A 25,018-nucleotide genomic window follows, 5' to 3' on the forward strand; every position below is an offset into this window, starting at 1 on the left:
TAAATTTTGAAGTCAAAGCATTTTCAAAATATGTATGTTGTATTAATCCAGCAGCAAATGTCTTTCAGGAACTGTTGCTTCTTCCTCAGCCACCAAACCATTCAAAGACAACACAATAACCTACAGTATTCATATTTTCTGTGTATTTTCCATCTTTACATGGCTTTATTTTAAACTCTATTTCTTTTATTTTTAATTTTTGATTTATTGAGACTAGATGTCTGTATATCTTTGGCTATCCTGACACTCATTCTTTTTTTTTCTGATTAATTAGGCATGCACACGTCACTCACACACAGCACAGAGACATTCAGACACAGTTACAGGCACAGACTGACACACAGTACAAACTCACTTACCTGGGACTCGAACCTGTGACCTCGGGCTCTGCAGGCAGTGCTCCATTCCATTCAGCCAGCACTCTGACCTTTCCTGGCACTCATCCTATGACTGGTTGTCCTTGAACTCACAGAGATCCATCTGCCTCTGCTCCCCAAGTGCTTGGATTAAAGGTGTGCACCACCACACCCAACTATTCTCTTTCTTTCTTTTTTAAGGACTTTTTCCTTTTCCTTTTCTCTCCCAAGCCACCATATATTTGGCCATTGTCCCACAGCACAGGCACAAGCATGTGCACACCCAAAGACCTGATATGAGGATGTTCCAGACACAAGCATATGTCATGTGAGTCCCAAACTAGAAACTACCCACGTGCCAATTCCATGCACAAAGACTCCTGCCCAATAACGAGGATGGTGTCGATGTCACAAACATGCCGAGCAAAGGCAGCCTGGACAGTCCATGCTTGCTTCACCTGCGTCTCTCGCAGCATCACAAACACCCCAAATATAGTCTTAAAGCAAGAGTCATGGATCATGGACTAACACCAGGCTGTGTTGAGCTGAGGCCCACAGTGATGTCATTCGTACGACCTCGTTCCTGCAGTGGAGAGGGCTGTGAGGGTCAAATTAAAGTCACCAATGATGTTCCCATTTCACAGATGGGAAAGCTGAGGCCCAGCGACATGCAGCAATTTGCCCACAGTTACAAAACATAGGAAAGGGGGGCAGAATTTAATGTGGGTGTGGAACAGCGCAACCTACTAGTTCCCCGTCCTGCACCCGTCTGCTGCTAGGTCTTGGTTTCTAGAATATTTTCAACTTATGACAAATCAGAGATTTAAGCTCACACATCTCAAAATTCCTTATGGTTACTAAACCTAGTAAAATAGTTATGTAGAAGATTAAAGAGGCTCATTTCTCTTTCTGCAACAGTGTAGCTAGGCTGGCAGGCAGAGCAGCTCAACTCATGGTGACCCAGGGCCCTGGCCACCCAACCTTTCTGACCTCATCTGGGCTGCAGAAGCATTTATCAAACCCCCAAACTCCTCTAGTGGGGTAGTGGGGGTGGGCCTGGGGGGCATCCTGACCCACACATTCACCTTTCAAGCTGATTGGTGAGTGCAATGACCATAATTTCCAAGATATCCCCAAGGCACACCTGGCTGGAATGTAGAATTAATTGGCCAGCCCGTGCCAGGATGTGCCAACTTTGGGCAAACAACTAGCAATCTTTGTAATTGGGGGGGGGTGTGGGCAGGTGGTGTGAGCTCCTGACCCCTGCTCTACCTCCAACATGCAGGGACACAGGCCCCTACCACCACAGCCGACTCTAGTGCTTATGATGAAACTGCTTTGAAGGACCACTCAGAATGGCCAAGGTCCTACTCAGTGCTGAGAGGTTACACTCTCCAAGTAACCTGAGTCCCGCACTTTGCTGCTAACCCTAGGCTATGTGAAGACCATTAATAATTGCCACCCATTTTCCTTAGTGTATGTTTATCCTAATGGTAAATGTTAATATATAAATGTGTTTAAATTTCAATCTATAATTGACAAGAGACTTTTCTGGAACATTCCCTTATATGAACGTGGGGGGTGGGCCCTACAACGAAGAGTTCATGACTTTTAAAAGGCTCTTTGAATGTGAGCGTTTGCTCATCTTTCTGCTTCTCAGGCACAGATCGGAAATCTGGCATCAAGCACACAGCAGAGTTCAGGAAGGGATGACATTGGTGCGGAATCCTCTAACTCACCAGGAGACCCCGTCCAACCCGCTCCTTTCTTACTGCCTCCGTCCAGAAGAATCTGTCAGCGGTAGCACTATGCATCCAGCACACACTAGGGTTTCCTTGTCCTAAGAGGTGATCTGTCTACAGCACCCAGGAACCCACTAGAGCCAAGGGGACAGCTCAGTGGCATAGCAGGAATGATATGTTTAATCTCCAGAACTAGATAAATAACAACAACAACAAAAAAAAAAAACCCCTAACATCATGGTCTATAAATGTCTAAAATAGTCAAGGCAAAAGGGGGCAGAGGAGTGCCTAGCTTCAAGTCTGTCTTTCCCCTTCCTATGCTTATAACTGTGGTCAAAGTGCTGCATGTCTCTGGGCCTTGGCTTTCCCATCTGTGAAATGGGAACATCATTTGGCATTTAATGAGACTCTACTTAGCCTACTGTAGGTATTCAATGAAGTAACTCCCCCTTACACTACTCCCTTGTCATCCAAAAATCAGGGAACTGAAAGGCTGAAAGATTAGAAAGTAAGACAGATGAGGGAAGGCAAATGTTTATTGTGAAGGAGCATTCAGTCTAGACAAGACTGCATGACTCCCTTGCAGCTTGCCCTCAGGAACAGCCCTGTGAAGGTCCTGAGTACCTTATTACATGTGAGGAACCCCCTGACCCTGGGGACAACAGGAGAGAGAGAGGAAATGGCAGTCAGCTCTGAACCATGGACAGGCATGATCCACAGTGACACAGGTGGCCATTCTCTGGCCAGGCCTTGGGTGTCTTATTTTAGGACTCATCCAAAGCAAAATGGACTTCTGCGCTCCAGGCCTAAGACTGGACTTGTGGGAGCTGCACAGTGGCCTGGACCCTCCTCACTGAAGGGTGTGCGGTTGCTGGACTCAGCTGAATCCATCTCTCTGTGTTCCACGTTCTGTTCCAGAGATGACTCCTTTGCCTCTGGCCGTTCCCAGGGGTGGGAGGTAGGGAGGATGGAGGTGTACAGTGTTTCTTATATAAATAAAAATACCCAAATTACAGACGCATATTTCTTAGCCTTAGTCTCCCATCCCCTCTGCCTTTTGGAACATGGCGCAGGCTTAATAATCCCTGTAATTGGGGCAGTGTCCTTGTTCTTGTTTGTGTGCCCCTGGGCAGCACAGGCCCAGGGAGTTAGACGCCTTTGCTCTCTTACCCTAAGTGGCTTTGAGGTGACTGAGTTTAATCTCACTATCACTTCCTCTATGGAACAACACTATTACCAACTTGATTTGTCTCGAAACATTGTCCTTCATGGAGACTCCAGCCCGTGTTTTCGTGCTCACAGAGGCTCGCCACTCCTAGGCCCCAGCCATCATCTTGACCAGTAAGTACATTTCTTTTCAAGAGTAGTCCCAAGAGCTCACATTTGGATAAAAATTCCATTTGGATTTCCTTGAGATTAAGAACTTTATATTGAGTGCAGTCTCACACCTTTAATGCCAACAGTCAGGAGACTGAGGCAAGAAGGTTGCTGTGAGTTCAAGACCAGTCTGGGCCACACCCTGACTTTGTAAGCACTGGACTTAAACCAACATCTAACCCGGATATGCCTTCTAAGTGACCCTAAGAAAAGAACACCAGACTTGCACCCCACTCCCCAAGATCATGTGGAAAAACACAAAGCCACAGAGAAAGGAGGGGCTATGGTCTGATATTGTCTAGTCAGTGTCTTGGCCTCAGAAGGCTGCCACTTCCTGCAGCTCCAGCTCTCGGCTGCAGTCCACTCTGAGTAAGTGAACTCCTCTGTAGAAACTCGCACATAACAAGGAGGTGATGTCACCAACAGCCAGGGAGGTCAAGGGTCCCGATCCATCCAGAGACAAGGTGAAAAGGCAGGCTGGAAAAGGAAGGAGAAGCTGTCATGTGCTCAGTGACGGAAACATCTGTGAGATGCGGTCAGGAGGCAGGGTTGTTGCACTGTGACGTCATGGAGATAGCCCAGACAACTACCGCACTCTACACTACCGCGTGTGGTCTGTTAGTCACTGAGACATCACTAGACAGTGTGGGGCTGGACCATGGGCACAGGAAACAGAAATATGTCCTGGACCATCTATGCCATGAGGGGCTCTGCCTGCCTGGGAAGACTCTGGGTCACCTCCATCACTTCAACTGAAGAGAATTGTACCCAGGTCAACAGGATGTAGGGTACCAAGCCGTATTTCAGACAACTAGGGCCATATTTAAAGAGGGTGGAACAGGACAGGCTAAATCAAGGGAAGCAGACAGACACTGATCTGGGCTGCCGGTTGTCTTCACGATAGGGAGAGGGGGTGCTACAGGTCAGGCTTGGGCTTTGCTTCTGTTTCGTTTTCCAAGACAAGGTTTCTCTGTGTAGCCCTGGCTGTACTGTAACTTGCTCTGTAGACCAGGCTGGCCTCGAACTCACAGAGATCCACCTGCTCTGCCTCCCGAGTGCTGGGATTAAAGGCTGGGCTCTGCTTTTCCTGGGCCATCCTTCCACCTGCACCTCTGAGTCAACTTTTCTAGGAATGCCAGGAGCGCAGGGAGGGCAGTGAGCAATGTGTTCAGGTCAACACGCCCCACTTCGAGGCTTGTGGTCAGGACATATGAAACATCCACTTCTCCTTGCCCACAAATGTTCCACCTGGGCAGGTGGAAAGTCCAGCTCCAGGTGAGGGGATGGCAGGCCTGTCTTCACTATAGAGGGTTGGCTTATGGCCACAGCTGTTTACAGAAAGACATTAGATAGGCCCACCTCTTCTCTCTGGTGGTTCTCTCTCCCTAAGGGGAATTGAGTGACTATGGGTAGCTTTTGAAATTCTCTAAATTAACACCGTTTCTCTCTCTGGCCAAATCCATTGTCCAGAGTAAAACAGCAGTGCTGGAAAACCAGACCTGTGGAAGAAAATCCAACACTTATTCCCAGCACTCGGAAGTCTCCCTGGGTACAGCCCACTATGGCTGATGCGCACTGGGGAGTCTCCCTGGGTACAGCCCACTATGGCCGAAGGCATGTCAGAGGCGTCAGGTGTCAAAGGTTTAAACCATGGCTCACAAAATTCCCAGTCTCTGCTCATAGAGGACTCTGGGAAGCCATGGTCTTTCTGTGATGCTGAGAGGCCTTGACCGTACTATGATCGCACAGTCCCAGCAGGTGGAGCCTTTGAGTCTGTTCTCATTTCATCACAGTCCCAACAAGAGCTAAGGTTCTAACTGCACACCTGAAACAAGGACTCAAGTAGCGTTCCTTTCCCCTGTCCAGGCATTCTGAGCATCACAAGTTAAAATCTGATGAGGAACTTCAGACAGAAAAAGTGTAAGAGCCAAACATGTTGTCTCTGAGGTCTCAGGAATAACTCTGCATCATGGCATGTGGGAAGCATGTTGTCTCTGAGGTCTCAGGAATAACTCTGCATCATGGCATGTGGGAAGCATGTTGTCTCTGAGGTCTCAGGAATAACTCTGCATCATGGCATGTGGGAAGCATGTTGTCTCTGAGGTCTCAGGAATAACTCTGCATCATGGCATGTGGGAAGCATGTTGTCTCTGAGGTCTCAGGAATAACTCTGCATCATGGCATGTGGGAAGCATGTTGTCTCTGAGGTCTCAGGAATAACTCTGCATCATGGCATGTTGTCTCTGAGGTCTCAGGAATAACTCTCCATCATGGCATGTGGGAAGCATGTTGTCTCTGAGGTCTCAGGAATAACTCTGCATCATGGCATGTGGGAAGCATGTTGTCTCTGAGGTCTCAGGAATAACTCTGCATCATGGCATGTGGGAAGCATGTTGTCTCTGAGGTCTCAGGAATAACTCTGCATCATGGCATGTGGGAAGCATGTTGTCTCTGAGGTCTCAGGAATAACTCTGCATCATGGCATGTTGTCTCTGAGGTCTCAGGAATAACTCTCCATCATGGCATGTGGGAAGCATGGTGCTAGCTTAGAGACAGACACTGAACAGATGTGGGCACTTTGTGTCTCACCTCTTAACTACAAGGAGACCGTACAGTGTCAGGACACAGGTGGCTTTGAAAACAGTGAGCAATGGGAAGTGTCTCCAGGCTGCACTTAGCTTTTGAAAAGCACGGAGAGAAGACTGCTTACCTCCAGTATCTTGGTTCCAAATCTTTACTGTGGAGTCATGAGCTGAGGTAGCAATCACAGGCATCAAGGCCATGGATTTGGGTAGAAAGACACAGGATGCCACTGTCTGGAAGTGCCCCTTATACTCACACACTTTGTCTCTTGTCTGCCTTAGGTCCCACAACTGCAAAGTAATTACACCAGAGAGCTCATACACACAGATGCTCATGTGTCACTAATATTCATCTTCCCATTCCCCATGACCCACTGCTCCCTTCCACTCATGAATTCAGAAAGCAGGCGGAGCCCTTATCTCATCCACAACACCCAACTATGTCTCAGACTACACTAGCTATGGCTGTGGAGGAAGGGCGCGCCTTTTCCATGGCTAGGGGAGTAGAGCTCACAGTGCTGTGGGGTGATGGAACAGTATGGGGTGTCTTGTTCTCCTGGCATCTTGGGTCCCATGGGGACCATACAGTAAGGTATCTAGTGCCTCTGACAAAGGAAGCAACAGCCCGGTCAGACCCAGGTGTACTGACACACATCACACCACAGCTGGAAGGCACCATTCAGAGATGAGAGAAAACTGCAGTGTGCGAAAACAGTGGGGTCACAGGAGATCCTGTTATCCGCCAGCTTCGACAGCAGCATCCTCATCTACCCTTTCTAAGAAACTCCAACTCGTCATGCCTTCGTTCCTTAACTGTAAATCAGGGATTAAATAAAATTATCCATGCTTACTTGGATACCTGACATGGCGTACATACCCAGTAACTCAGAAACACAACTCCCTCATCTGGAACAGAGAATTCTAGATAATTCTTTTAACTGATAACCCGCAATTATGAATCTAGGAACTCTGGAGGGACCTGAAGAGTGTATCGGCAAGGAGGGTGTGGTGGGCCCTGGACCAATTGTGGAGCTCCACAGTTCTCTGAAAGAGCTGAGCTTCTGTTAGCATGGCCACATATACAAAGAGCATGTCCTACCTATGTAGGCTCCACTAGGAGCAAGGACATCAGCAGGCTGCTCTGTTGAGCCCTTCGCTCTTCTCTACTTAACCCCATCCTGTTCTTCTTGTCTATTACCAATTCAGACATACCCAGGTTAACAGATGGTATGTGTGTATGTGTGTGTGTGATTGTGCTTGTGTTTTTGTGGGTTTTTTTTTTTTTTTGGTCTTTCAAGACAGGGTTTCTCTGTAGGTTTGGAATCTATCCTGGAATTCGTTCTACAGAACAGGCTGGTCTCAAACTCAGGAAGATCCACCAGTCTCTCTCTCTGCCTCCCACGTGATGGGATTAAAGGCATGCACCACTACTGCCCACTAACAGATGCTTCTTAAAGGAAGCCTCTGGAATACACAGGGTGACTGACAGTCTGCACTTGGAGCAGGCCAGTGCTGTCGCAGAGCCCAGGGAGGGGAGCGAGACCAAAGCAGCCTGCTCATCACTATGGGCTCTTACCGTGGCTTCACAGCCTTCACCCCCAAAACCGCTGCTGCAAGAGATACACGTGTGTCCATCCACGCTGACTTCACAGTGGGTCTGGATGTGCTGCTTTGTGGGAAACACATGAGCCACCTGAAGCCCCCGACTATCCCACAATCTGAAAGGAATGAGAAGCAGAAAGCGACCTTGTAGGAAATGGCACGAAAACCTGTGAACTCACTAACAGGAAAAGCTTGACTCTGTCGCTGGTCAGAACAGAATGGCAAATCTGACAAACTCTAAAGCTGACAGGAAGTAACCAAATCAATGCCATATTGATTCTTTCTGTTTTGAAATCAAGTCATATGGGCTTTTACTTTTTTAAAAAAAATCACCTTTTAGGGGGAGCGGGTGTACATACCACAGCAATGTGTGTGGGTCCTAGGGACTGAACTAAGGCTGTCAGGCTTGGCAGCAGGTGCTTCTATCTGCTGAGCCATCTTACACCTTTACATGGAGACTTTAGAGCACACATTTTGTTTGTTTGTTTGTTGTTTTAGAGACAGGATTTCCCTGTGTAATCCTGGATGTCCTGGACTCATCTATAGACTAGGCTTGCCTGGAACTCAGAGATTTGCCTGCCTCTGACTCCCGAATGCTGAGATTAAAGGCGTGTGCCAACACAACCTGGCTAGAACACACATCTTACTTATACAAGTTCATTTTATCTTTTAGGACACTGTTTAATGGACTAAAGGCTATTTTTTTGTTTATACCAGGAGTTTTTGAAAAGATCCTTTGTGGCTGTTTTGAAACAGGTCTTACATGCAGTCCAGGCTGCCAGACTCCCCAGCCTCCTGAGCCACCGCTACAGGATCCTACTAGAGTATCGCCACACTTCAGAACGGTTCCGGGCTGAGGCTGCCCTGCTGGCTGGCCGTGGCCTTGGAGTCCAGGGGAGAGCTTTGCGTAGCTTCTCATCTCATTGTTTCCTCCTATCTCCTTCCTCCTATTTTATAGTAAAAGTCTTTTTGGAGAGACAGAATTTTGAGGCATGCTCCCCAGTTTGTAAACTCCTGACTTAATCTGATCCCTGCCCCCCGATATAGATTCTGACCCTTCCTTCCCAGGAAGGCTCTGGCTAGGTGCCTGGAAATCCCAAGAATCATGCAGGGCATGCCAGCAGGACCGGGAGCAGGTGGGGTCGAGGCTGATCTGAAGAAGCCACGCACTGGAAGGAGCGAGGTCAGCTGCTTCACACTGCTCCGAGTAGGACCTTAGCCTGACCTAACCTTGCCCTTCACTCTGTTCCCATACGCGCCAGGTCAGGGTCACACTGGCAGATAGGAGTGAAGGGAAGCCAGCCCTCATGAAGAAGCAGAATGGAGACAGCGGCTCAGTAGCCCACCTGATGGTCTTATCCTCAGAGGACTGGAGTACATATGGCTCTCTGGGGACCCAGCACAGGTGAGTGACCTGGAGAAAACAATCGGCAAGTCTCCCATCAAGTCATTCCTCTGCTGCAACTCCACCTCCCATCCCCTCTCAAGGATTCTGTGCTACTGAGCCTGGGTTAGCAGGGTCATCGTCCACAGCTGCTGGTCAGTCCTCCTCCGCCTCTATCTCCTCAGTTCTCAGGGGCAAAGGCCCCAGCTGGCTGCGATGAGTCCCCTCAACTCTTCTGTAACACCTCAGTGGTTCCTAAGAGTAATCCTGGCCTTGCAGCCCTGACTGGACGGGCATGAACAGGTTTCCAAACAGTCCAGGGTAGCAGAATTGTCCTTTTCCCAGCACAGTGTCCTGACAAATGTGGATGATTAAGAAGCACATCCCGCCATCTGAGCTGATGTCATCAGCCCCAGCACAGGGTCCTGACAAATGTGGATGATTAAGAAGCACATCCCCCATCTGAGCTGATGTCATCAGCCCCAGCACAGCAGATGACTAGACTCTGAGGAACGCCTGCCATGCGTCAAGCACAACGACAGGGGCTTTGTGTTATATTTTAGCCATTCAGTCACCCAAAGAGTCTTGCCTAGTGACGTACCTCCCATTTTATAAATGGAGATGTTTAGAATCTAGGCATAAACAGCACAATACTAAGTGACAGGCCTGTGGTTTGAAGGCAGGCCTGGGAGCACAGGTTAGCGTGCTTGCTGAGCACTTACAAGGCTAAGGGTTCAACCCCCAGCATGGGGAAAAGAAAAAAACCCACACAAACACAAGTGTGGAAGGCAGCTGAGACAGGGCCCAGGGCTGTGCAAAGTCTACGGCACTCACTGTCACACGTGAGTTGCATCAAGCAAAGGGCACACTGACTTCTCTGCATGATGCTACATACTCAAAGGGGCAAGCAGCCATCAGGTGTCACATTCTGTACACATAAGGCACTTGGTTATACTTCTATTCCGAGCAGTGCCCACCCAAATTATGCTAACCGTATGCTGGAAGAAATGAATGAGGGTACCACTCTCTTTTCTCCTTCTTCCTCCCCTCTTTACTCCCAGACGCCACCTCTCAACTGAACCCGAGCCCCCTCTGCCTTGGTACACATACTCTTTCTGCTATGAGCTGCAGCCCCAGCTTGCTTCCCTCACACCACACCCCTTCCACCATCTTGTCCTACAGGTACCAAGTTCCTGGAGACAGACGCTCTCCGCACACACCGTCCAGTCCCCACATCCCACAGAAGCAGGCTGTTGTCGCGAGACCCGGTGCACAGCTGTGATGAGTCTGGACTCACAGCCAAGCCAGTGACCACCATGGCATGGCCAGACAGCTCCTGCCTGGGCTGGGAGGAGCCCTGCAGGTCCCACATCAGGACGCTCTTGTCTCGAGAGGCGCTGAAAAACTGGTTTGATTTGGGAATACAGGCTATCTGCTTGGAGAACAAATAAAAACAGAAGCAGCTCAGGTGTGCATGCTAGACAGGACTTCAGAACAGCAGATGGCTTTGTAAACTCCTCCCCACATACACATTTCTTATTTTTATTTCTTTCTTTTGTTTTTGGTTTGTTTGTTTTGTATTGTTCTGGTTTGTTTTTTCTAAACAAGGTTTTTCTGTGTAGCTCTGGCTGTCCTGGAACTCACTATGTAGACTGGGGTAATTTGTTTCTCTTAAGAAAAAGAAAAGATTTATTTTTAATTATCTGTATGTGTGTGTGTATGTGTGTGCACGTGTGTGTTACAGAAATGACCCACTTTAAGCTTACAGCTCAGAGGCAGCAAATATATTCACACTGTTGTGCAAACACCAACAATCTCCAACGACACAACTTCCATGGCCTTCCAGTGCAGCCCCGCCTGCCTGCTCACCACTGCCTCACAGCCTCCTGTCAGTCATGCCACACTGCTTCTGCCTAGCTGCTTTCTAAACAAGCTCCCAGGACTGCCACTGTGTGAGTAACACATGCCACCTTTTCTTTTCAGTCCTGGATCCAATCCAGGGCTTCACCATGCTAGGCTTTTCTGAGCTACATACTCAATCCCAGAATTTCATTCCTCTAAATTTTTTTTATTTTTTTTAATTTATTTATTTTTATTTAATGTACATTGGGTATTCTGCCATGGGTGTCAGGTCCCCTGGAACTGGAATCACAGACAGTTGTGAGCTGCCATGTAGGTGCTGGGAATTGAACCCAGGTCCTCTGGAAGAGCAGCAGTGCTCTTAAGCACTGAGCCAGCTCTCAAGCTCCCTTAAATTATTTTATTATTACTATTTTACATGTATGGATGTCTTTGCTTCACGTGTGCACCACTTTGAGCCTAGTGCCCCTGGAAGCCGAGTTACAGATGGTTGTAAGCACTACATGGGTGCTGGGAATTGAACCTACTTCTCCTGGATCAGCAGGCAGTGCTCTTAACTGCTGAGTCATCTCCCCAGCCTCTTTTGTTCCTTTTGAAGACTGAGTAAGCTCAGTGGTGGTGCACATCTTTAATCCAGCACTAGGGAGGCAGAGGCAGGCAGACCTCTGTGAGTTTGACGTTAGCCTGGTCTACAGATCAAGTTCCAGGAAAGCCAGGGTTACACAATCAAACCCTGTCTTGGGGGAAAAAAAAGATTGGCTGATATTCTACTCTATGTGTACTGTGGCAAGTTTTTACTACGCCTCTGCTAGGTATTTGGCTAATTTCATATTTGAAATTATTCATTCTGCTCTTCTAGCATCAGAGGAGGCCTTTGCAATTTTCCTTCAGACTAAATATACAAGCCCTTTAACAGCTACAGCTATTGATGTCTTTATTCACTCCTTAGTTCCCTTCAGAATAAGCATTTGACTGTTACCTTAGTGATTTCCCGCTCATGCCCTCTGAACCTTTTCACCACGTGTCCAGTTTTCCAATTATAGGCCACAACGGTCTGCAGAGACATGGGGTTACAGGTGAAACACCACGCTGCCCCTGAGCACAGCGGTCTGCAGAGACATGGGGTTACAGGTGGAAACACCACGCTGGCTCTGAGCACAGCGGTCTGCAGACATGGGGTTACAGGTGGAAACACCACGCTGCCCCTGAGCACAGCGGTCTGCAGAGACATGGGGTTACAGGTGAAACACCACGCTGCCCCTGAGCACAGCGGTCTGCAGACATGGGGTTACAGGTGGAAACACCACGCTGCCCCTGAGCACAGCGGTCTGCAGAGACATGGGGTTACAGGTGGAAACACCACGCTGGCTCTGAGCACAGCGGTCTGCAGACATGGGGTTACAGGTGGAAACACCACGCTGCCCCTGAGCACAGCGGTCTGCAGAGACATGGGGTTACAGGTGGAAACACCACGCTGGCTCTGAGCACAGCGGTCTGCAGACATGGGGTTACAGGTGGAAACACCACGCTGCCCCTGAGCACAGCGGTCTGCAGAGACATGGGGTTACAGGTGAAACACCACGCTGCCCCTGAGCACAGCGGTCTGCAGACATGGGGTTACAGGTGAAACACCACGCTGCCCCTGAGCACAGCGGTCTGCAGACATGGGGTTACAGGTGGAAACACCACGCTGCCCCTGAGCACAGCGGTCTGCAGAGACATGGGGTTACAGGTGAAACACCACGCTGCCCCTGAGCACAGCGGTCTGCAGACATGGGGTTACAGGTGGAAACACCACGCTGCCCCTGAGCACAGCGGTCTGCAGACATGGGGTTACAGGTGGAAAGACCACGCTGGCTCTGAGCACAGCAGTCTGCAGAGACATAGAGACATGGGGTTACAGGTGGAAACACCACGCTGCCCCTGAGCACAGCGGTCTGCAGAGACATGGGGTTACAGGTGGAAACACCACGCTGCCCCTGAGCACAGCAGTCTGCAGACATGGGGTTACAGGTGGAAACACCACGCTGCCCCTGAGCACAGCGGTCTGCAGACATGGGGTTACAGGTGGGAACACCACGCTGCCCCTGAGCACAGCGGTCTGCAGAGACATGGGGTTACAGGTGGGAACACCACGCTGCCCCTGAGCACAGCGGTCTGCAGAGACATGGGGTTACAGGTGGAAACACCACGCTGGCTCCTGGCACAGCGGTCTGCAGAGACATAGAGACATGGGGTTACAGGTGGAAACACCACGCTGCCCCTGAGCACAGCGGTCTGCAGACATGGGGTTACAGGTGGGAACACCACGCTGCCCCTGAGCACAGCGGTCTGCAGAGACATGGGGTTACAGGTGGAAACACCACGCTGGCTCCTGGCACAGCGGTCTGCAGAGACATGGGGTTACAGGTGGAAACACCACGCTGGCCCTGAGCAGAAGCTTTAAGCATTTCCTTGCTGAGTGTCTGCTATAGAGAGAGGAGCAAGTACTTCACTGCTCCAGCCACTCGCTGCGACTCTTGATCTATCAGCTCCCCAGTTCCCAGAACAGAGGAGCTGGTCCTTGTCCTGCTGCCTTCTCACAGCTGTGAGAAGGGAAACCCATAACTCAAGAGACCTCATAACTAAAATTATATAGACATCAAGACAAGACATTGCTGCTGGGTGGTGGTGGCACACGCCTTTAATCCTAGTATTCAGGAAGCAGAGGCAGATGTATCTCTATGAGTTCGAGGCCACACAGAGAAACCCTGTCTCGAAAAACAAAAGAGAGACATCACATTACTAATGAAGTATTGATACTCAAATGTATGCTCATTTGAAGCAATGACATCCAAGGTAAATGTATCTCATAAATTTGAAATACAGTTTGCAAATGAAATTGAATGATTCTAAAAGTCTACTGGGAATAAAGACATTATTAGTAGCATTTCCTTCAAGGAAGACTCAGCAGTGTATTGCAGATGCAGCTGCCAGCAGTGAGTGACAAGACAGCTCTTAATGCAGGGAGAGAAAGCAGTTAAGTCCAGGATGATGGCAACAGGAAAGACCAAAATAAAAAGGCAGTGAATACCAGTGTGACTTTTTGAAAACAAAACATAAAGCAACCAGAAAATTTTTTGCTGATTCCATAGTCTGAGTCCTACTGTTAAGAATGAGGAGGGTGGAATGGTAACTCCCTACTTACAAGGCATGCAGATGGCCTGGCATCGGGCGAGGCTCTCACTGAATCCTCACGCTGTCTTAGAACACGGGCGTTACCCTTTACCCAGGTAACAGACTAGGACGTCGGACTTGCCTACAGTAGTAGGAAGTGGCAGAGCCGGGGGAGCCCTGCTGCAGTGCGGAAATGCACTGTTGGATTCTCAGGACATCTTCATTTCCTACAGTGAGCTGGTTTCTTGGGAAGAAATGGAAACCTCACCTTGTCTTTTCCTCCAGAGACACACAGGTCTGAGCTGAGAGTGGCAACCACAGAGACAGAATCCACGTGAGCGGGGCTGTACTCCTGGGATGCTTTAGTCTGGACTCCCTCTTCTATACGTCCGTCAGGCCTGCTGCAGAAAGGATGGAAAGTGAGGCAGAAAAGAGACCCACTGTTTGGGGAATGTCCAGAAATAAACGGTGCTATGTATTTGGGGAACACTCAGGGTTATTGAAATCTGATGAAGGGGAATTTTGAGGCAAGGAGTCTTTGGTCTCATCAGAGAGGACTCCCAAGGATTCGGGGCCCCAGAGTGTGTGCTGCAGGTACTCGCTGGTGAGGGTGACCACTTCTTACCTAAACCAGTATACAGAACCAAGTGGGAGGGAAGGTCACCAACACTCGCCTTGAAGAAGCGTAAACTGGGGACCCTGAGATGCGATCTACCTGTACTTGTAAGTGCTATGTCTGAGTTTGCTCTGCAGTTTCCCCATCACAGCCCAGAGTCTACGGAAAACCTGAGGAAGAGCTGGTTTCAGTTGGCAGCTGGGCAGCGGCATCCCTCGCAGTCGCTGGGAAGTGTGTTCCCTGTGGAATGGAGAGACCACACACGTTGAATTTCATTAGGTCCAACATTAGTAGTGTGATTAAGCTAACATTTTCCTTCCTCTTTCCTTCTTTCTTTTTTTTCTTTGTGTGTGTAATGTGTTTTTTTCAAAAGAGATTAACTATGTGCCTTTGATGTTTTCCCTTCTCCTGCTTCATTCTCTTGGGACTACAGCTGTCTATATAGGTTCAGCACATAAACAAACAAAACTAATGTTCAAAAACACTAAGGATTATTTTACGCATGCATGTTTGTGTACATGAATGCTCACATGTGCTGGTACATGTGAACATGTGTGTATGTATGTGGAAGCCAGAGTGTGACACCCCAACCTTAGATGCCATTCCTCAGGAGACACCTACTTTGCTTTTTGAGTCAGGGTCTCTCACAGAGACTTTCAGCTCATTAGGCTGGGCTGGCTGGACAGTGAGCCACAGAGATCTCCCTGTGTCCACCTCCCCAGCGCTGGGACTGCATGCAACTGCCAGCATACCCAGGTTCTCATGTAGGTGCTGCATACTCAACTGCCAGCATACCCAGGTTCTCATGCTTGTATGTCAAGCACATACCAACTGAGCTAGTTCCCCAGCCCACCCAGCAATTATTTTTAAACTGATTTAAATACTATGCACTATAAATTTTTATTAGCAATGTATATTATATTAATATGTATAATTTTGTTATGAACTAATTAAAAAGATAAATTAATTTTTTTCTAAAAATACTAAACTCAGGCCTGGATATGTGGTTTTGTGGTAAAATAGAGAGCTTGTCTAGCATGCATGATGCCTGGGATTGATTCCCAGTAACACATACACACAGAGACACACACACACAGAAAATAAAAACCAAAAACCTATAGTTCCAAGAGATCTGATGCCTGCTTCTGACCTCTGTGGGTACCAGGCATGCACATTTAGGCAAAACATTTATACACATAAATAAATTTAAAAATTGACAATAGGTATTTAAACAAAAGTTGGTGGACACTTGCTCACCAAACACTACTCACAACAGCTGAGAGACAAACACATTTCTTCAAGCAAGGCGTAACGGCACATGCTTTTAATCCCAACAGTAGGAAGCAAAGGCAGGCAAATGTCTGTGAGTTCAAGTCCAGCCTGGTCTACATTGAGAGTTCCAGCCAGAGCTAAACAGTGAAACTCTGTCTTACAGAGAGGGAGAGGGAGAGGGAGAGCGAGAGCGAGAGGGAGAGCGAGAGGGAGAGCAAGAGCGAGAGCGAGAGAGAGAGAGAGAGAGAGAGAGAGAGAGAGAGAGAAAAGAAACAGTAGATGTATACATGGATACATAAACAAAATGTGGCCTACACAGATAATAAACAATCCTGAATATTGAATATAATATGGTTGAACCGAGAAAGCACCATGCTAAGCAAAAGAGAGACAGACAGAAAGAGAGAGAGAGAGAGAGAGAAAGAAAGAAAGAGAGAGAGAGAGAGAGAGAGAGAGAAACCAGACACACTAAGCTACATAATACATGATCCCATTCACATGAAACACCCAGTTTAAAAAGCTACAGTGACAATAAATAGATTGGTTTGTGGCTGCCAGCAGCTGAGCTGAGGTGGAGAATTGGAGAATAGAGGCGTCTGTAACGGCTTACTGAAGACATAGTTCCCTTTGGGAGTGATGAAAATGCCATGCAACTAGACAGTGAGTGACCACACACAATAGCATCTATGTATAAAACGTCACAAATGGTAGAGTTTATGTTCCATGTACTTTACCACAATAAATTAAATATTATGAGCATGTAATTGAAAATAAAATATATGTATGTATATATACATATGTATACACACACACATATGTATGACCAATCTGTATAATTCTTCTTTGGCACACACGCACATGGGGCAAGGAGCGAGGTCAGAGGACAACTTTATGGGTCACTTCTTTCCTTCCACCCTCATGCAGGTTCTGGAATTGAACTCAGGTCACCAGGCTTATGCAGCAGTGTCTTGCCTGCTGAGCCATCTCTCTAGCCCTAGAAAAGCTTCTTAAGTTTTCTGAGTACTCTAAGAGCTATAATCTTTCTTACTTGTTGTCTTTATTCATCTCTTTGCATCGTTTCTGTAATGCAGCAACCAATATCATGAGGTTATTATGCAACAAAAATGAGACTCAAAAGAGACAATGCTAATGAGATCATGGAGTTAATACCTAGACCAGCAGTTCTCAAAGCAAGAACACTGGGGCATTTCTGCCTATCTCAAGGGGCCCAAAGGCCTCCCTTTACGTTCACCTCAGGGTGAGGCCTGCTTCTTTTCTCTATACATTTTATTGCAACAACAGACAGAATGAAGTAGGTATGAGAAGCCAATTGTCTTCTCTTAAATCACACATTAAAGAGACTTTAAAAAGCTCAATACAACTTTTTCCAACTAAAACTTTTTGGAACATTTAATTTTAATAAATCATGCCATTTATGTAGCCTTGGCTAGCCTAGATCTTGCTATACAATCCAGGCTGGTTTAGAACTCACAGAAATCTGCCTGCCCCTGTCTCCAAACACCGGGATTAAAGCCATGCACCAGCACACCTGGCCTACAATAGGCTTTTGTTTGTTTTTAGAGACAGGGTCTCATACCCTGGCCCGGAGCTTACTGTACAGCCCAGGCTGGCCTTGAATTTGCAATCCTCCTGCCTCTGCTTTTCAAGTGCTGTTAGTTCAATCACACACTCTCATACTGTACTTGCAAAAGTTTTATTACTTTTAGTTTTAAGTAGGAAATATTTTTGAAACTTTTCAGATTTATTGTAATATAGAAAATTGCAGAAATCTAAACCCAATTAAAAAACTACATAAACAAAAGGTCTCTGGGATCCTCAATAATTTTAAGCATGAAAAAGAATCCTGAGATCCTGAGGTCAAAGTGTTTGAGAACAGCTGCCCTGCAGATTACACCATGTTAGTATTGGATGTTATATTAGAATAATTACTGAGTAGAAGAATGTTTTTTTTCAAATTTACTTATATTTGCCTTCATCAGCTCACAAGGCTAGAACTAAAACTAAAGGGTAATCATGAATTCAGAGATGCTCATGTTAGGGCTGCAGGCATAGTAGCACAGTGGTTGCAGGTGGCAGAGTACTTGTCTGGCGTGAACAAGCCTTGCCTAGCATGATCAGACATGGGTCTGAACCCCAGTACTGCAAAAAGAAATAAAAGAAATAAAAGAAAAAAGAAACAAGCCAGGATGTCCATCTCATCTCTTCAAGTGTGGTGACCCTGCATGAGCTGCTGGGGCCACAAAGAAGAAGGGAGAAATCTGAAGAGGATGTCGGCACCAGCATCGTAGGAGCTGAACCAGGAGCCAGGCCCAGCTACTCCCGGTCCTGTGTCCTTCAACTGCTATTCCCTGAGATGTTGAAGATCTGGGGGGAGTAAATGGGGCAATGAGAGGGGCCTGTCCTCATTTCTTCCAGTTACTGCTTAAAGAAGTTCTGAAGGATTCATTTGTCACAGACACAAACAGCCCGGCCCCAGGAAGAGCTGTGCACAGAGCTGCCAGACAAACACTCTTATTCACACAGCCGCCACAGGGTGGACGCTCCCAGGATAAACACTCTCTGCCTCATCTCACCCCTGCTCACAGTGTACTGGTGATGCTCCTGCATCAGCACACTCCTAAATGACTGTCCGTTCCATAAGGACTCTTTTTTTGTTTGTTTTTTTTTAGTCCAAACGGCTTGCACAGTATGACAAAAACATTTGTTGCAAACTACTGTCCCTGCAGTCCCTTCCACTCAAACACTCTAGGATGTTCTGTGATAGGCAATAAAAGGGAAGCCTCTAGGCCGGCTTCTGGGAAACTTGTGAGCTGTACTGTTTATATACAGCGTTGCAGGGTTGCCTATCTGCCATCCTAACCCACGCCCAACACCGTCAAAACTGCTGACAGGTGCCACCTGGAGACCATGGAGGCTATGCAAGGATTTAAAACAAACTAGATACCCATCGGGTATTTTCACTGAGGAGAGAGTCTAAGGAAGGGTAACTTGGCATTACTTACCCCCAAAACAACAGTATCTTCTGGGTGAGCTGCTGTATTTGGTGATCGGTAGTTCACTCAGCCTCTAGAAACAGCCAACAGCCCCTTCCTAATCTCTGTAGTTAACGAGAGGATGCTCAGCTTAATCTTCCCTCTGTCTAAGCATATGTTTGCACCGAGGAGATCTGCAACACAAGTGAAAAAAGGGGCCTTTAATACTCTTAGAAAAGAACATTAGTGTAGATTTTCCTCAGTAAGAAACAGCACACAAATTTCCAAGAGTATATAAGTTTTGAATTTCCATCAGTGGGGTAGAGTATCGCATGATGTTAACTACACATTTATTTGGTTTTTATTTGTTTTGAGATAGGGTCTCATGTAGCTCAGCCCGGCCTCAAACTCAATGTAGCCAAGATAACCTTGAATCTTTGGTTCTCCTGCATCTACCTCCTGAGAGCTGAGAGCACAGGTACTTGCCCCTGTGCATGGTTTGTTGATGCTTGGGATGGAACCCAGAGCCTCATACATGCCGGGCAAGCCCTTTACCAACCGAGGGGCATCCCAGACGCTACGTATCTGCTTCTGAATGTGCACAATAGAAACACTGAATTACACCAGTGAGCAGTTTGGGTTTACTCACAGTATACTCCATCTGTCCATCAAAAGTCTGCAGAGTAGACTGCTTACTTCAGAGTTCACTGTTTTTGTGAAAAGGGTAACTTTTCTGTTTTGAATAAGTATGAATCATAGGACTTGTGAACAAAGAGCTTTAAAAAATTATCCCTTATTTAAAGATCTGGAGATCACAGAAACATTAGTTCTTCAAAATTATAACTTGGCAGCCCTCTCAAGTTTAAGCCTAGAATTTCCACCACAAACATCTACACAGAGGCAGCAATCTTAACCACTCTATTTAAAGAGTTCAAGTAACTTCTGAGCATTTATACTCAGTGCAGCACAGAACAGTCAAGGGCACTGGTATGAGATTAAATGAACTAGACTGGACAGCCTGGATCACAGTTCTCCCGTATCCTTAGACAAGCTGCTCAACTCCTGTGGATTTCCACTTCCCGCATGCGGAATCAGACAGTAAATCTGCGAAGGCTGGACTTACGGTGTGTCAGAAAGGTCTCTAAGGGCTCTGCACATCTTAACTCACAAGCTCTACTACACAGACTTCCTTACAGCTTACAGCCATTGGCAGTGAGAAGAAAGAATCACAGAGATGCAAACAATACACTCATGCACAAGTGGAGGGCTGAGACCTGAATCCAGACAGCGCTTCAGAGGCCCTGCTCTTGGCCAGAATCCCGCACTGCATCCAGACGGCGCTTCAGAGGTCCTGCTCTTGGCCAGAATCCCGCACTGCATCCAGACGGCGCTTCAGAGGTCCTGCTCTTGGCCAGAATCCCGCACTGCATCCAGACAGCGCTTCAGAGGCCCTGCTCTTGGCCAGAATCCCGCACTGCATCCAGACGGCGCTTCAGAGGTCCTGCTCTTGGCCAGAATCCCGCACTGCATCCAGACGGCGCTTCAGAGGTCCTGCTCTTGGCCAGAATCCCGCACTGCATCCAGACGGCGCTTCAGAGGCCCTGCTCTTGGCCAGAATCCCGCACTGCATCCAGACGGCGCTTCAGAGGCCCTGCTCTTGGCCAGAATCCCGCACTGCATCCAGACAGCGCTTCAGAGGCCCTGCTCTTGGCCAGAATCCCGCACTGCACCTCTTCAAGATCTCGTTCCTGACTGCAATATTAACAGTAATATTGCCAGAACCATCTATTTTAGTTATTAACACTGCTCATAATAGGCCCATATTAAACAGCCAACAACACAGACAGCATAAAGGGTCTTAATCCAAGTCATTTATGTCACCTAACCAGAGTGACAGATCAAAATCAGGCTAAAAATTATGTTATACACTAAGGCAATTGAAATTTTTGAGAACAAAAAATATATGTACTTGGTAGACAATACATCATGTGTAGACTAACCTATTTTTTATATAATAAACATGTAACAGACTTGAGAGGAAGAATGATGTCTTGTTTGTTTCTGTTTCTGAGCTTCCAGCTGAAAGACCAGGAAAGATTCCATATCCTTTTGGGACCTTGAACTATACGCCAGCCCCCAGGATAAGCTGAAGGCCGTAGGACCCCTCTTTAGGGGAAATATTAACTAATAGAGAAACCTAAGTTACATAAAGTTGTTGAGTGCAGCCCATTTCCCCACCCAGCTTCCCCTATCAGCTGGGTGATATCAGCTGGGCAACATTTCAAGCAGCCCCTGCGGTTAGCACAGGGTCAGCAGATGTCTGGAGGGTGTAACCATGGGGCTGTTGCTATACCCCTTAGATAACAATAGCCAATTAGGGGGCTGGAGAGATGGCTTAGAGGTTAAGAGCACTGGCTGCTCTTCCAAAGGTCCTGAGTTCAATTCCCGCCAACCACATGGTGGCTCACAACCATCTATAATGAGATCTGGTGCCCTCTTCAGATGTGCAGGCAGAACACTGTATACATAATAAATAAATCTTTAAAAAATAGCCAGTTAGGAACTAACATCTGGGTTTTACCTAATCGTTAGCCAATTATGACATAGGATATGTAATTTTGTATTGTGAAACTGTAACCTTGTGACTGTCTTGTGGTTTTTGTCTTTATAAACCCCTTACAATAGTAGACAGGGTCCTTCTCCCTCTATCTGCTGTGCCAGACTCTGAGGCAGAGGACCTGTGCTAGCCCGTATTTAATAAACGAAACCTTGCTTTTGTATTCAAAAGTATGGCTCCGTGGTGGTCTTGTTGGGGGTCCTAGGACTCAGGCACAGCAGCAGCCTAGGTTGGGAGAATTAGTTTAGCATTTATCTGCTGAATGAGGGAATGCCATAGTATACTGAAGACTCACATTAGCCAGAAGCTTTTTTTTAAAGATTTATTTATTTATTATGTATACAACATCCTTCCTCCATGTATGCCCGCACACCAGAGGAGGGCCCCAGATCTCATTACAGATGGTTGTGAGCCACCATGTGGTTGCTGGGAATTGAACTCAGGACCTCTGGAAGAGCAGCCAGTGCTGTTAATCGCTGAGCCATCTCTCCAGCCCCCGGAAGCTTTTTTTTTAAGGACACAACACAACACCCTCTGGTTTTGACTGTATTTTTCTTTTTAAGACAAAATCTTACTGTATTGTCCAAGTTGGCTTCCAACCCAAAATCCTCCTGCTTCACAAGTATGTGTGACCAGACCTCAAAATATGGTCTTTTTTTTTAAAGATTTATTTATTTATGTATACAGTGTTCTATCTGTATGTATGCTTGCATACAGATGGATGGCTGTGAGCCACCATGTGGTTGCTGGGAATTGAACTCAGGACCTCTAGAATAGTCAGTGCTCTTAACCTCTGAGCCATCTCTCCAGCCCCAAAATATGAGATCCATGGAATTGGCTTGCTGTTACAGGTCAGACCTGAGTGAACTGAATATTATTTCCCCAGGCTTTCTGATTCCATTTGTAGAGATAAAAAAGATTAAACACAAAACAAATTCCCATACGTTAACATCAGACCCTGACTACTTGGAGCCTGGTCCTAGCGACTTGAGGTCTTATAGAAACATTTAGTCTGACTCCTAGTTGCTGCCCAAATAGCCAAGACACATAGTACTGTAAAATTTACTACTTAATGAGGTAGTGAGATCCCCTTACCTCTTTATCCGAGCAACTTCCCTATAACTATTATATAAAAGGTCTAGTCCCTCTGTGAGCAGGGGGCGTATTCTCTCTATGAGAATCTGTCCACTATGCCTATCTGTTCTTACAACATACTCTTTTCAATAAAGCTTTTCTGTGTTTACGCCGGCCCTGTAAATACGTCTATCAAGGAGACTTCAGCTTGCCACCTTGCTTCCAGCATGGCACTATTCATGTAAATGATTTTTTTTTTATTCCAAATCTCTCTTTCACTTGTGTATCTAACCTAGACTCTCTTAGACCAAGGCATCTACACCAGTGTTCAAAGAGTAACAAGACTACGGACAGAAGCTCTGAGATGATCTGGTTAGACTCTCTATGATAATGTAAAGGAAAAGCTTCCGACAGTAAAAGGATTTACAGACACTCGGTGCCAGGTCAGAACACCCAAGGCTGAGGACATATCAGCGTGCAGTTCTTGGTTTTTGTTTTCTTTCTGGCTCTTCAGTTTATAAATGCTCCTACCGCTGTCAATTATCCGAACAGCCAAAGCTTGTTTTTAATGTGCATGTGCCCTGGAAGGATTCCGCCAAGATGGAAGCAAGGTGACACTTCCCCAACCCTCTCCTTGCTTCGGGCAGGTAGGTGGCTGCCGCCGAAGACAGCGCGAGGGCCCCCAACTCCTCGATACTCCCCTCTCCCACTTCGGGCTCCATACCCACCGGCGGGCTGGCACCGAGGCCCGCAAGCACGAGAAGCTAACATCTGCAGCTGCCACGGACTCCCGCGCCGCCGCCCCTAGCAACCAGGCGCGCGTCGCTAGAGTGGGAGTCCCAGTTAAACGCTCCCGATGCCCGTGGCAGGCTCGGAACTGAGGTTCCACCTGCCGGAAGTCTCCCAGGGGCACGAGAACGCCTATTTTCCTTTCCTAATTTAATGGCATATGGATATTCTGGGCAGAGAAGACTTGCCCTTTGCCTGAAGACTCTATATCATCCGAGAAAAGCGGTGATATCTCTGTCATAGCCACAAAGGAGATTAATAAGTATCATATTTGTAATTACTATTCACCTAGATAATTTATTTGAAGTTTCCCTGAATATACAAACAGGAATTTTCCCCTTTGGACAGTTCCCCCAATACCCTACTCCATTCCTTTCTCGGCGTGTGTGTGTTTATTTCTATTATTTTTTAAATATATAAAGTAATGAGTGTCAAAAATATGGAAAGCCAGCCGGGCAGTGGTGTCCTCAGGAGGCAGAGGCAGGGGTGTAATATTGACTTGGAAGTGTCACCCAGCCCGCCAAGAGCTTGGACTCCAACTCCCAGCCTGCCAAGCGCTGACCCCTCCCCGGGGAGAGTCACGAACACGCCCACAAGGATTTAAGGTCCCGCCGAAACAAGGAATACATGGTTTTGGGTTTGCCTCTGCCCTCTCTCTGTGTTTCACCTGCCATGCCCTCTCTCTGTGTCCACCATCTATTTAACTCAAGAATTTAATTTGGTTTAATCTGATCTGATCTGATTGCATTCCTTTGCGCCGACGGATAGGCTCTGTTAGGAATATAGTATCTCTGAGTTCAGGGCCAGCCTGGTCTACATAGTGAGTTCCAGAACGGTCAGAGTTATTTATACAGAGAAAAACAAAACAAAAAACCCAAACAAACAAACAAACAAAATCATATATATGTGTGTATATATATACATATACATATGTATATATATATGAAACATTTTGATTTTGCCTGCTGTCATTGTGCAGGAATCATGTTATTTTCTCTGTATCATTCCAATTTTTAAAAAAATGGTAGAGAATAACTTGTTTTATGTGTGTGAATGTTTTGTTTGCATGTATTTATGTGCATCACTTGTGTGTCTAATGTGAGCTGAGGTCTGATCCCACAGAACTGGAGTTACAGATAGTTGTAAGCTACCCACTAGGTTTATCTTTACCTAGGTCTTCTGCAGGAGCAACAGTTGCTCTTAATATATGTGCTGCCAAACCAAATACTGTTTGTCTTTCATTAAACTGAAACAGGCCAGCAGGATAACAAAAAGACCTCTCAGAGGTCTTCTTGAGAGCCAAATGGAAAGATACTTACAGCTAATAGCAACTACAGAAGTTTCCAGTCCCCAAACAGCTTCTGTGTATCAGGATTCCTGATGTACAGCATGAGGGTTGATTGAACAAATGCACGAATGAATGAATAAATGATTGGATGAGATCCTGACCTTGTGAGAACCAGGTATCCCAGTAGCATTACCATCCAACGGGGATTTGTGGAGATTCTGAAAGTTGAATGTCTATTAGTATAGCCAGAGAATTTTCCCCCAGAATCACCTTTGGCCACTAGGTTTATCTTCCAATCTAGGGAGAGAAT

General features: G+C 46.9%; 1 protein-coding gene and 1 non-coding gene across 7 annotated transcripts; both read right to left on the minus strand.

Annotated features, from left to right (window-relative positions):
* Positions 1–2,616: 2,616 nt before the first annotated feature.
* On the minus strand, positions 2,617–23,479 carry Wdr31 (WD repeat domain 31). 6 transcript variants are annotated; one of them, XM_075945757.1, is made up of 11 exons: positions 23,360–23,479; positions 20,215–20,692; positions 18,971–19,134; positions 14,775–14,915; positions 14,328–14,460; positions 11,883–11,957; positions 10,230–10,475; positions 9,006–9,073; positions 7,634–7,775; positions 6,186–6,348; positions 2,617–3,952 (listed from the first exon to the last, which is right to left on the minus strand). In XM_075945757.1, the coding sequence occupies exons 4-11, from the start codon at positions 14,885–14,887 to the stop codon at positions 3,792–3,794; spliced, it is 1,101 nt and encodes a 366-aa protein (XP_075801872.1). In that variant the 5' UTR covers positions 14,888–14,915; positions 18,971–19,134; positions 20,215–20,692; positions 23,360–23,479; the 3' UTR covers positions 2,617–3,791. The 6 variants fall into 6 exon arrangements, with proteins under 6 accessions (XP_075801872.1, XP_075801876.1, XP_075801873.1 ...); XM_075945761.1 differs by lacking the exon at positions 20,215–20,692 and having other exon boundaries at positions 6,186–6,227; positions 6,315–6,348; positions 23,342–23,456; XM_075945758.1 differs by lacking the exon at positions 20,215–20,692 and having other exon boundaries at positions 23,360–23,463.
* Positions 23,480–24,354: 875 nt separating this feature from the next.
* On the minus strand, positions 24,355–24,456 carry LOC142834574 (U6 spliceosomal RNA). Its single transcript, XR_012907652.1, has one exon. It is a non-coding gene; the product is annotated as a U6 spliceosomal RNA (small nuclear RNA).
* Positions 24,457–25,018: the final 562 nt, after the last annotated feature.

Source organism: Microtus pennsylvanicus, chromosome 13, assembly GCF_037038515.1.
Source record: "Microtus pennsylvanicus isolate mMicPen1 chromosome 13, mMicPen1.hap1, whole genome shotgun sequence".
NCBI lineage: Eukaryota > Metazoa > Chordata > Mammalia > Rodentia > Cricetidae > Microtus > Microtus pennsylvanicus.

Bases quoted from the DNA above. Each gene is read 5' to 3' on its own strand.
- Wdr31 (XM_075945757.1), bottom strand. From the start codon at position 14,887: ATGCCGCTGCCCAGCTGCCAACTGAAACCAGCTCTTCCTCAGGTTTTC. The intron at 14,461-14,774 runs GTAGATCGCATC...TCCTTTCTGCAG, and splicing joins CATAGCACTTACAAGTACAG to CAGGCCTGACGGACGTATAG. The intron at 11,958-14,327 runs GTGAGGTTTCCA...ATGTCTCTGCAG, and splicing joins TCTCTGGAGGAAAAGACAAG to ACCGTTGTGGCCTATAATTG.